At 45.3% G+C, this 12,567-nt stretch overlaps 1 protein-coding gene across 1 annotated transcript in view; it reads left to right on the forward strand.

Moving 5' to 3' along the window:
• The window catches only part of LOC145343356 (sialic acid-binding Ig-like lectin 15), a 33,297-nt gene extending 20,986 nt beyond the window's left edge, over nucleotides 1-12,311 (forward strand). Inside the window, exons 5-8 of the mRNA XM_080189572.1 lie at nucleotides 730-798; nucleotides 2,024-2,092; nucleotides 11,309-11,380; nucleotides 12,256-12,311. Coding sequence (XP_080045698.1) covers nucleotides 730-798; nucleotides 2,024-2,092; nucleotides 11,309-11,380; nucleotides 12,256-12,311 — 266 coding nt within the window. The remainder of the gene's footprint in view (nucleotides 1-729; nucleotides 799-2,023; nucleotides 2,093-11,308; nucleotides 11,381-12,255) is intronic.
• Nucleotides 12,312-12,567: the final 256 nt, after the last annotated feature.

A 12,567-nucleotide genomic window follows, 5' to 3' on the forward strand; every position in this document is an offset into this window, starting at 1 on the left:
ATTCCACAGAGGCATTTGAACTCCTTCATCCCAAAGTTTGGATTGCTAGTCCAGTAACATAACCACCATGCTATTGTACACATAAAGGGCTGCTGCCATGGATGACAAAAGTGAATGGTGAAAACTGGGGAGTGTAAGAGGACAGGTTTGGAGCAGTGTAGGAAGCGGGGAGAGCTGCAGGGATGAAACATGGCTACAGTCCTGTTGAATAGTTGGACTGTATGTTGTGCTCAAGGGTTGGGAGGAGAATAAGGAGGATAATAAATGGGGTGGAGCAGATTGTCCAGAGTGCTGTTACATAAACCCCCTGCCTGATCTTCATTTTATTGATCTCTATGGAAATTCTGTCGATAGGAAGAAAGTGATTGCACTAGAGGGGGCACAGGAGGGTTCACCAGGACGTTGCTGAGATGGAGCATTTGAGCTATCAGGAGAGAGTGGGTAGGCTTGGATTGTTTTTCTCTCGAGCAGAGAGGTTGAGATGTACAGGATTATGAGAGTGAGTGGGAAGCAGCTGTTCCCCTTGGTTGAAGGGTCAGTCACAAGGGGGCATTGTTTTAGGGTGAAGGGATTCAGAGAGGATTTGAGATTTTCTTTCACTCAGAGGGTGGTGAGAATCTGGAATGCGCTGCCTGGGAAGGTCGTGGAGACCAGAAGCCTTTTTAAAGGTTATATTAAAAAGTATTGGGATGAGCACTTGACTCTGTGACATTTCTGTATCTTTGACAGATCCACAGGGAGTTGGAGAGATTCCAGTTTACAGTGCCATTGGTCCAGCGTCAAAGCAAGCGGAAACAGGTATAGCGACAACTCACTTTGCATTGAGAACATTCTTCAAAGTATAAACTATAAGCTTAAAATAAAAACAGAAAACGCGAGAAATATCCAACAGGTCAGATAGCATCAACAGAAATGGAGATCGAAGACAAGAGTTCACATTTCAGCTCAAGGACCTTTCATCAGCATGGGGAAAAGTTACAGATGGAGCAGGGTGAGGAGCAAGACCAAAACCATAGAATCCACTCGGCTCATCCAGTCTGCACCGACCACAATCCCATCCAGGCCCTATCCCTATAACCAAATGCATTTATACTGGTTAGTTCCCCTGGCACTGAGGGGCAACTTAGCCTGGCCAATCCACCTAACCTACACATCGTGGGGGGAAAGGGAAAGCCTGTGATAGGTCATGGTTTTTAATTTATTCTTTCACAGGACATGAGCATTGCTGGCATTTATTGCCCATCTCTAATTGCCCGTTAAGGAGGAGGTGGTGAGCTGCCATGCTGAACCACTGCAGTCTGTACAGTGTAGGTACATCCATAGTGCTTCTAGGGAGGGAGCTCCAGGATTTTTACCCACAAATACCAGAGAGAAGTCAGACTGTGTCGCTGCACTTTATCTGCAATAATGCAAGTTAAAATAACTCCGCTATGTGAGAACAGGAGGAGGCCATTCAGCCCCTCAAGGCCATTCATGGCTGGTTGGTATTTTAATTCCATTTATGTGCCTTAGTTGCTGATTCAGGGATATCTTTACCCAATAATATGGATTGATCTCAGTCTTCCAGGGGTGTATAATGGGCAGACACTTTACCAATTTACTGTTCAAACCATGATGGCAAAAATACTGCCCAAATTCACTCAGCTGCTAATGCTTCATGTTCTTGATTGGTCCAAACTTGTTTCTTCTTCAGTTCCTGTCATTCTTTTTTATTTTAATTTAGTCAGGGATGTGGGTGTCATCAGCTGGGCCAGCACTGGTTCTAGCTAGTTTTGTGGGGGAGACCAGAATGAGGGTGCATTGTGAGGTTGTCAGTGACAAATCCAATCGGGAGACGTGAAGAAACTTCAGTAACAAAAGGTTTATAAGAGCCAGGTTTGATCCTCAATCACAAATTGTAATTCACCACATTCTTTCCGCAGTTATTTCATCCTGGATTAGGGGTCCTAAACTGTCCTAACTTCACCCACTTTTCTCCATGAATAAACATCCATCTTTTCTTCTATTTTTGTATCTTCAATAGATTTGCAAGAAGATGGAAATAATCTAAATTATGCTGTTGTCAACTTTACAAGGCCACAACAAGAGAAAGGTAAGGAGATAAAGCTATCAGTGACTACAAAACAGAAAGCAAAGTGTGACGGCTCAGGGTGGGTGCCGGGGCCACGGTTCTTCATGGTTAATATAAAAGGTTTGGAAACTTGGGGAAATAAATAGTGATATCTTGAGAAGTGCACGTATTGCAGAGAAGGAGGTGCTGGAAACCTTAAAGGGCATCAAGGTAGATAAATCCCCAGGACCTGATGAAGTGTATCCCAGGACATTATGGGAGGCTAGGGAGGAAATTGTGGGTCCCCTACAGAGATATTTGGATCATCGATAGTCACAGGTGAGATGCCTGAAGATTGGAGTGTGGCAAATGTGGTTCCTTTGTTTAAAAAGGGCTGCAGGGAAAAGCCTGGGAACTACAGACCAGCGAGCCTCACATCCGTGGTGGGTAAATTGTTGGAAGGTATTTTGAGAGACAGGATCTACAGGCATTTAGAGACACAAGGACTGATTAGGGACAGTCAGCATGGCTTTGTGAGTGGAAAATCATATCACACAAATTTGATTGAGTTTTTTGAGGGGGTAAACAAGAAGGTAGATGAGGGCAATGCAGTTGACGTTGTCTACATGGACTTTAACAAGGTACCGCATGGTTGTTGTTGCATAAGATTGAATCTCACAGGATTCAGGGTGAGGAAGCCAAATGGATACAAAATTGGCTTGATTACAGAAGACGGTTGTAGAGGGTTGTTTTTCAAACTGGAGGCCTATGCCTCAGGGATTGGTGCTAGGTCCACTGTTAATTGTCATTTATGTTAATGATTTGGATTAGAATTTAGTAGGCATGGTTAGTAAGTTTGCAGATGACACCAAGGTTGGAGGCATAATGGGCAATAAAGGTTATCTAGGATTGCAATGGAATCTTGATCAATTGGGCCAGTGGACTGATGAATGGCACATGGAGTTTAATTTAGATAAATGCGAGTATGATGCATTTTGGAAGGTCAAACCAGGGGAGGACTTACTCAGTTAATGGTAGAGTGTTGGGAGAGTTATAGAACAAAGAGATCCAAGGATACAGGTGGACAGAGTGGTGAAGAAGGCATTCAGCATGCTTGGTTTCATTGGTCAGAATATTGAATACAGGAATTGGAACATCTTGTTGAAGTTGTACAAGACATTGGTAAGGCCACACTTGGAATACTGTGTACAGTTCTGTTCATCCTATTATAGAAAGGAAATTATTAAACTAGAAAGAATGCAGGAGCGATTTTCTAGGATACTACCGGGACTTGATGGTTTGAGTTATAAGGAGAGGTTGGATAGACTGGGACTTTTTTCCCTGGAGTGTAGGAAGCTTAGGGGTGATCTTATAGAGTTCTATAAAATAATGAGGAGCGTGAATGTCAACATCTTTTCCCAAACGTAGGGGAGTCTAAAACTAGAGGGCGTAGGTTTAATGTGAGAGGGGAGAGATACAAAAGTGTACAGAGGGTCAATTTTTTCACACAGAGGGTGGTGAGTGTCTGGAACAAGCTGCCAGTGGTAGTAGTACAGACAAATCTTTTAAAAAGTATTTAGACAGTTACATGAGTAAGAAGGGTGTAGAGGGATATGGGCCAAACGCGGGCAATTGGGATTAGCTTAGTGGTTAAAAAACTGGGCATCATAGACAAATTGGGCCGAAGGGCCTGTTTCCATGCTGTAAACCTCTATGACTTTATGACTGGGAAGGTAGTGGAGGCCAGAAATCTTAGAACCTTTAAAAAGCATTTGGATGAGGCTTGAAACACCATAACATTCAAGGATATAGGATAACTACTAGAAAATGGGATTAGTGTGCCTTTAGTGGTGGTTATTGTAGGTGCAGATACGATGAACCAAAGGGCCTTTTCTGCAATGTTTGACTTTATGATAATTTGACATTCCGTTTATTTACTCTGCATCTGGCATGCAGGCACACAGATCACTAGGTATAGTGGCACTGGTTAAATAGACCAGAACAGAAGCAAAGAAAGCACTTGGACACCTTTGGGACCTTCATTAGCCCACAGCTAGAGTTACTGCACACATTGTAAACAGAATATAGAGGCACTGGGGAATGGCAAGAGTGAAACCAGAACAGAGAGGTCATTATCTACAAGGACTGAACAGGCTTTGATTTGATTTGATTTGATTTATTATTGACACGTGTATTAGTATACAGTGAAAAGTATTGTTTCTTGCACACTATACAGACAAAGCATACCGCTCATACAGAAGGAAAGGAGGGAGTGCAGAATGTAGTGTTACAGTCATAGCCAGGGTGTAGAGAAAGATCAACTTAATGCAAGGTAAGTCCATTCAAAGTCTGATAGCAGCAGGGAAGAAGCTTAGGTTCTTTAAAAGGAAGAAGACTGAGGGAGAGTGATAGAGGTTTTAAGATTATCAAAGGGTTTGATTGGGTAGACAGAGAGACCAAACCTTGGGGCTGCAAATATAAAATAATCACTAATAAATCCCATAGGGAATTTAGGAGAAACTTCAGGACCTTAATCCCATTGACTTGTCCTAATTTTACTGGGACAGTCTTCACCTGAACTGTGCTGGGGCCAGTATTCTGGCAATTTGAATAACTAGAGAGGTAGTGAAGGTGTTAAACTAAATAGTGGGGTGGGATCACGTGAGAGAAGATGTGGTAAAGTAAAGGGAGAGGACAAGGCAAGAGTGCAAGGTAGCAATAAGGGTTTCAGATGTTTCACAAGGGACAGGGAGGGAGGCAAAAGAGGTGGGGGAGTGGCACTGTTGATCAGGGATAGTGTCATGGCTGTAGAGAAGGTAGACGCTGTGAGGGATTGTCTATGGAGTGTCTGTGGGTGGAGGTTCAGAACAGGAAGGAGTCAATAACTTTACTGGGTGTTTGCTATAGGCCACCCAACAGTAACAGGGAGGTTGAGGAGCAGATAGTGAAACAGATCCTGGAGAGATGTAATAGTAACCGAGTTGTTGTGATGGGAGACTTTAATTTCGATTGTAATGTCCCTAGGGGAAGGGGTTTAGGTGGGGAGGAGTTTGTTAGGGGTGTTCAGGAAGGTTTCCTGACACAGCATGTGGATAAGCCTACAAGAGGAGAGGCTGTACTCGATCTGGTACTGGTAATGAACCTGGACAGGTGTCAGATCTCTCAGTGGGAGAGCATTTTGGGGATAGTGATCATAACTCTATCTCCTTTACACTAACATTGGAGAGAGATAGGATTAGGCAAGCTAGGAAAGTGTTCATCTGGAGTAAGGGAAATTATGAAGCCATCAGAGAGGAAATTGGAAGGAGGTTTTCTTGGGGAAATGTACAGAAGTAATGTGGCAGATTTTCAAGGAATGTTTGTCTGGAGTTCTTCACGACAACGTTCCGATGAGACAGGGAGGTTATGGTAGGTTACAGGAACCATGGTGCACGAAAGTTGTAATTAATCTAAACGAAAAGAAAAGCGTACAAAAGGTTCAGAGAGCTAGGTAATGCTAGGGATCTGGAGGAGTATACAACTTGTAGGAAGGAGCTTGAGAAGGAAATTAGGAGAGCCAGAAGGGGTCATGAGAAGGCCTTGGCAGGTAAGATTAAGGAAAACCCCAAGGCATTCTACAAATATGTGAAGAGCAGAAGGATGAGATGTGAAGGAATAGGACCTATAAAATGTGATGGTGGGAAAGTTTGTATAGAACCGGTAGAAATAGTAGAGGTATTCACGGTGGAAAAGGATCTTGGTGGTTGTAATGCAGGCTTGCGGCAGACTGAAAAGCTTGCGTATGTTGATATTAAGAAAGAGGATGTGTTGGAGCTTTTGAATAGTGTCAAGATAGATAAGTCACTGGGACCAGATGGGATGTACCCCAGGTTACTGTGGGAGGCGAGGGAAGAGATTGCAGAGCCTCTGGCAGTGATCTTTGCATCGTCGATGGAGACAGGAGAGGTTCCGGAGGATTGGAGGATTGCGAATGTGGTGCCTATATTCAAGAAAGGGAATAGGGATAGCCCAGGAAATTACCGACTGGTGAAACTAACCTCAGTAGTTGGTAAGTTGACGGAGAAGATTCTGTAGGACAGGATTTATGAACATTTAGAGAAGTTTAGTATACTTAAAAGTAGTCAGCATGACTTTGTCAAAGGCAAATCGTGCCTTATGAGCCTGGTTGAGATCTTGAAAATGTGACTAAACACATTGACAAAGGATGAGCGGTGGATGTGGTTTATATAGACTTCAGCAAGGCATTTGATAAGGTCCCCCATGCAAGAGTTCTTGAAAAACTGAGAGGGCATGGGATCCAAGGGGCTGTTGCCTTATGGATCCAGAACTGGCTTGCCCACAGAAGGCAGAGAGTGGTTGTGGATGGGTCTTTTTCTGCATGGAGGTCGTCACCAGTCGAGTGCCCCAGGGATCTGTTCTAGGACCCTTGTTGTTGGTGGTTTTTATAAATGACATGGATGAGGAAGTGGAGAGATGGGTTGATAAGTTTGCCGATGTCACGAAGGTCGGTGGTGTTGTGGATAGTCTGGAGGGATGTCAGAAGTTGCAGCATGACATAGATAGGATGCAAGACTGGGTGGAGAAGTGGCAGATGGACTTCAACCCGGATAAGTGTGTAGTGGTCCATTTTGGCAGGACCAATGGGGTGAAGGAATATAATATCAAGGGTAAGACTCTTAGAAGTGTGGACGATCAGAAGGATCTTGGGGTCCGGGTTCATAGGACTCTTAAATCGGCTTCGCACGTAGAGGATGTGGTCAAGAAGGTGTATGGTGTACTGGCCTTCATCAACCGAGGGATTGAGTTTAGGAATCAGGAGGTAATGCTGCAACTTTATAAGACCCTTGTCAGACCCCACTTGGAGTACTGTGCTCAGTTCTGGTCACCTCATTACAAGAAGGATGTGGAAGCTATTGAAAGGGTACAGAGGAGACTTACAAGGATGTTGCCTGGAATGGGTGGCATGCCTTATTAGGATAGGCTGAGAGAGCTCGGTCTTTTCTCCTTGGAGAGACGAAGGATGAGAGGGGACCTGATAGAGGTTTATAAGATGTTGAAGTATTGATTGTGTGGATTCTCAGAGGCTATTTCCCAGGGCTGAAATGGTCACTATGAGACGACACAGGTTTAAGGTGCTGGGGAGTAGGTACAGAGGAGATGTCAGGAGTAAGTTTTTCACTCAGAGAGTGGTGATTGAGTGGAATCGGCTGCTGTCGGTGGTGGTGGAGGCAAATTTGATAGAATCTTTTAAGAGACTTCTGAATGAGTACATGGGACTTAATGGGATTGAGAGTTATAAATATGCCTAATAGGTAGAGATATGATTGGCACAACTTGGGGGCCGAAGGGCCTGTTTGTTCCATAGTTTTTCTATGATTCTATAATGATACTCAGAGAAACAGAGTGTTCAAAATAAAGAGTTCAAAAGCAAATATGTACAGAGTTTGCAAAAATAGTAAAACCACAGAACTAATGGTTCTATATCTGGACGTAAATGGCATTTGTAACAAAACAGATGAATTGTCAGCTGAAATAGAAATAAATATAGATGACCTGATGGCCATTACAGAGCTGAGGGTAGGACCTGAATATTCAAGGTTCCTTTAGGAAGTGCAGGAGGTTAGTAACATTTGGAGGAGGAGCTCTGTTAATTAAAGATGACAGTACAACGCTGAGAGATGACCTTAGTTTGTAGACCCCCATAATAATAACTACACTGTAGGGTAGGGTATACAGGAAGAAGGATTGGGGGCTTTTAAGAAAGGAACAGCAATAATCATGTATGATTTTAATATGAATATAGTCTGGGTGAATCAGACTGAATCTAATCGAAAAGTTCAATCAAACAAATTGGAAATGGTAACTTGAAAAAGTGTTTTTGGGACAATTTCTTAGAGCAGCACATTCTACAATCAATCGGAGAGCAGGGTATTCTGGTAATGTGCAATAAGGTGGGATTAATTAATAACTTCATAGAAAAAAAGCTCTTAGGTGGCAGTGATCATAATATGATTGAATTTCACATTCAATTTGAGGGAGAACTGCACTGTGTGCAGTTTTGGTCGCCGCACTTATGCAAGGATATTTTGGCCTTGGAGGGAGTGCAGAGGAGGTTTACTAGGCTGATACCGGAGTTGAGGGGGTTGAGCTATGAGGAGAAGCTGAATAAACTAGGCTTGTACTCGTTAGAGTTTAGAAGAATGAGGGGAGATCTCATTGAGACATATAAGATGATGAATGGGTTGGATAGGATAGAGGTGGAGAGACTCTTCCCGCTCAGAAAGGACAGTAGGACGAGGGGGCACAGCCTCAAGATAAAGGGGGGGTGGTTTAGAACGGAGTTGAGGAGGAACTTCTTCACTCAAAGGGTGGTGAATCTCTGGAATTCTCTGCCCGTTGAAGTGGTGGAGGCTGCCTCGCTAAATATTTTTAAGACGCGGGTTGATGGGTTTTTGATAAGAGAGGGGATTAAGGGTTATGGGGAGAGGGCGGGAATGTGGAACTGAGCCACAACAGATCAGCCATGATCTTATTGAATGGCGGGGCAGGCTCGAGGGGCTGGATGGCCTACTCCTGCTCCTATTTCTTATGTTCTTATGTTCTAATGAGAAGAAATTGGATTGAGCACTAGACTTGAATAAACACAATTGCAAGGATGTGAGATGCAGCTAACTAATGTAAACTGGGAAATTAGATTCAAGGGAAAATCAGTACAGATGTAGGTGCAGACATTTAAGGAGATATTTTATAACACTAAGCAAAGTTACATTCTGCTAAAAAGAATCTAGGAGGAGGACACACCATCCGTGGCTAACTGGATAGTCAGAAGCTTTTTCCCAGAGTGGAAGAGTCAATTACTAGAGGGCATAGGTTTAAGGTGTAAGGGGCAAGATTTAAAGGAAATGTATGAGACAAATATTTTACACAGAGGGTGGTGAGTGCTTGGAACTCGCTGCCGGGGGAGGTAGTGGAAGCAGATACGGTAGTGAGTTTTAAGGGGCGTCTTGACAAATACATGAATAGGATGGGAATAGAATAGAGGGATATGGTCCCTGGAAGGGTAGGGGGTTTTAGTAAGGTCAGTGCAGGTTTGGAGGGCCGAAGGGCCTGTTCCTGTGCTGTAATTTTCTTTGTTCTTTGTTCTAAGGAAGTTGAAGATAGTATCAACTGAAAGAAAAAACGTACAATTTCACAAAGATCAGTCAGAAAATTGACGAAAATTTGTAGCATCATCGGTGACATGGTTCTGATTTCAATATTTATAGTTGAATTTCCATCTGATTAGCAGGCCCAGAACTGCAACCCACATCACCAAACCCCCCCACCCATCCTCCGCCAGGAGCAGTTCACTCCAGCTGGGTTAGCAACAGCTCTCCACTAGTGAGAAACAATACTTTTCAATATATATTAACACATGTGACAATAATAAATCAAATCAAAACAGGTGGCTGACCCCACTGGAGGGAACGGAGGCCATTGAGACCCCCCCAGGAGGTCAGGAGTGGGGGGATTTGCCCATTGAGAACCCCCCAGGAGGTCAGGGGTGGGGGATGTGCCCATTGAGACCCCCCAGGCGGCCAGCGATGGGGGGATGTGCCCATTGAGACCCCCCCAGGAGGTCAGGGGTGGGGGGATTTGCCCATTGAGAACCCCCCAGGAGGTCAGGGGTGGGGGGATTTGCCCATTGAGGCCCCCCCCAGGAGGTCAGCGGTGGGAGATGTGCCCATTGAAACCCCCCCAGGAGGTCAGCGATGGGGGATGTGCCCGCTGAAACCCCCCCAGGAGGTCAGCAGTGGGGGGATGTGCCCATTGAGGCCCCCCCCCAGGAGGTCAGCGATGGGGGATGTGCCCACTGAGGCCCCCCCCCCCCCCAGGAGGTCAGCGATGGGGGATGTGCCCACTGAGGCCGCCCCCCAGGAGGTCAGCGATGGGGGATGTGCCCATTGAGGTCCCCCAGGAGGTCAGGGGTGGGGGGATGTGCCCATTGAAACCCCCCAGGAGGTCAGGGGTGAGGGGGTGTGTCCCATTGATGCCCTCCTCTCCCCTCCCCCCAGATGAATCCAGTCTAAGCTGGAGAACATTTTCCCATATGGTTAAAGTCGGGACACCCAATTGAAGAATCAGACACTTGGCAGCATTATCCAGCGAGATGACCCCAGCAGCAGCACTGGCTCCTAGCTTTACCTCCTTCACTCCTCCAGGCCAGGGCTCTCATCCAGCAGGGAGTCAGACAGCGCGGCGGTGTTTGTGAGCACGGTACACGCGTGTGTCGATTATCATGACACAATCAGACAACATTTTCAATGAACGATGATTGGCCAGGTACTCCATATGTGTTAGGAGTGTAGTTTTAAAGTTTGCTGGCGAGGAGATTGATGGCGGATCCAGTAGATTTCCAGTCATTTCAAGAGAGTTCACAAAACTCACAGGAGTTCGAGGGTTACGGGAAACAGGTAGAAAAGTGGAGTTAAACTCACAATCCAATCAATCAGTCTCCTTATCTGAGGAAGGATGTCCTTCCTATAGAGGGAGAACAGTGAAGGTTTACCAGGCTGGTTCCTGGGATGGCAGGTCTGTCATATGAGGAGAGACTAAATCGGTCAGGATTATATTCACTGGAGTTTAGAAGAGTGAGAGGGGATCTCATAGAAACTTATAAAATTCTAACAGGGTTAGACAGGGTAGATTCAGAAAGAATGTTCCCGATGGTCCAGAACGAGGGGTGATAGTTTGAGGATAAGGGGTAAACCTTTTAGAACTGAAGTGAGGAGAAATTTCTTCACCCAGAGGGTGGTGAATGTGGGGAATTCACTCCCACAGAATGTAGCTGAGGCCAGAACATACGATTCCAGGAAATAGTTAGATATAGCTCTGGTGGCTAAAGGGAGGAAGGGCGTATCAGGTTACTGAGTTGGATGATCAGCCATGATGATAGTGAATGGCGGAGCAGGCTCAAAGGACCAAATGGCCTACTCCTGCTCCTGTTTTCTGTATTTCCATGATCTTACGAAATGGCAGAGTGGGTTTGATGGGCCGAATGGCCTGCTCTGAACACTAACCCTTGCGTCCTTATCTCTATTATCTCTATTCTTGTCTCAGTGTCCAACTGTTTTTGATTAGCTCTCCTGAGAAGTGCCTTGGGTCATTTCACTGTGTTTTGGGTACTAGGTAAATGCGAGTTGTTGTTGGATTTATTGCTTTGCTATTCAGTTGTATAAAAGGTTTGCAGATAATGATGACTGATTGTGTCCTTTCTAGGGCCACAGAAACCTGAAGAGGAGTCTGTGTACAGTAATGTCAACATTCAAAACCCTCACCAAGAAGAGACAGGTAAGGAATAGCAACTGAAAGATAGCGGTTAACTCAGATTCGCACTCGAACTCACCTCACTACAACTGGCAAAACAGAGAGTTATGTATCCTTTAGAACAACGACTGTGAATCGGGCTTCTCATTGTACCCCTGCTCACCCCAGTGCTGGGGTGATTAGTGAGGGGGTGTTCGGGGGTGCTGAGTGTCAGGGGTCAGCCAAGTGGAGCAGGACATTTTCTTGACCTCTCAAGGTTTTCATAGAATCCCTACAGTGCAGAGTGAGGCCATTTGGCCCATCGAGTCTGCACCGACCACAATTCCACCCAAGGCCTACCCCCACAACCCCATTTACCTTACAAGTCCCCCTGACGCTAAGGGCCAATTTAGTATGCCCAATCAACCTAATCTGCACGTCTTTCGGACTGTGGGAGGAAACCGGAGCAGCCAGAGGGAACCCACGCAGACATGGGGAGAACGTGCAGCCTTCACATAGACAGTGCCCAAGCCGGGAATCGAACCTGAGTCCCTGGCGCTGTGAGGCAGCAGTGCTAACCACTGTGTCACCGAGCCACCCTTCACTAGTCAAAAGGCAGCAATTCTGTCGCGCTGTGTTAAATTGTGACCGGTTTATCAGACAGGGGCTTTGTTTGGGCTGAGTTCCAGCCTCTCACTCAGTTATCAGCTGAGTGGGGGCAGACTATCAGTAACAGAGGGTACTTGGCTTCCTGACTGGATTTCTTCCAGGAAATAATATTTTTTGGACACAGTATGTGAATAATTTGAGACATGGGCCTTAAACATCCATCCTGTTTCCAGGCTGGGATTCTCCAATGCCTATGTGAGTGAATGGAGTTTTAGTTGGAATCTCTGTAAATCTTTCCCGTTTTTCCTAAGGCGAGCGGCAGAACCTCCTGATCGGGCCTGATGGGTGTAGAATAGTGCCCAGATAGGGATCTTTTCCAGGGAAAAATGACCCTTCTCTATTCCTCCAACATCAGATGTTATTTAAAAATAGGTGAAAAAAAAGTTGCCTTTTGAATGAATTCCACAGATTCTCAAACCTCTGAGAGAAGTAGTTTCTTCTCATGTCAGCTATGAACCTATCTTCTCTCACTCTATGGGCGGGAATTTTCCCCTGAAATCGGAAAATCCCACCCAAAGTCAATGGACCCTTCCATAGTCTAACCCTCGACTGCTACAGCTGGC

Source organism: Carcharhinus amblyrhynchos, chromosome 5 (assembly GCF_965287045.1).
Source record: "Carcharhinus amblyrhynchos chromosome 5, sCarAmb.v2.hapA, whole genome shotgun sequence".
Lineage (NCBI taxonomy): Eukaryota > Metazoa > Chordata > Chondrichthyes > Carcharhiniformes > Carcharhinidae > Carcharhinus > Carcharhinus amblyrhynchos.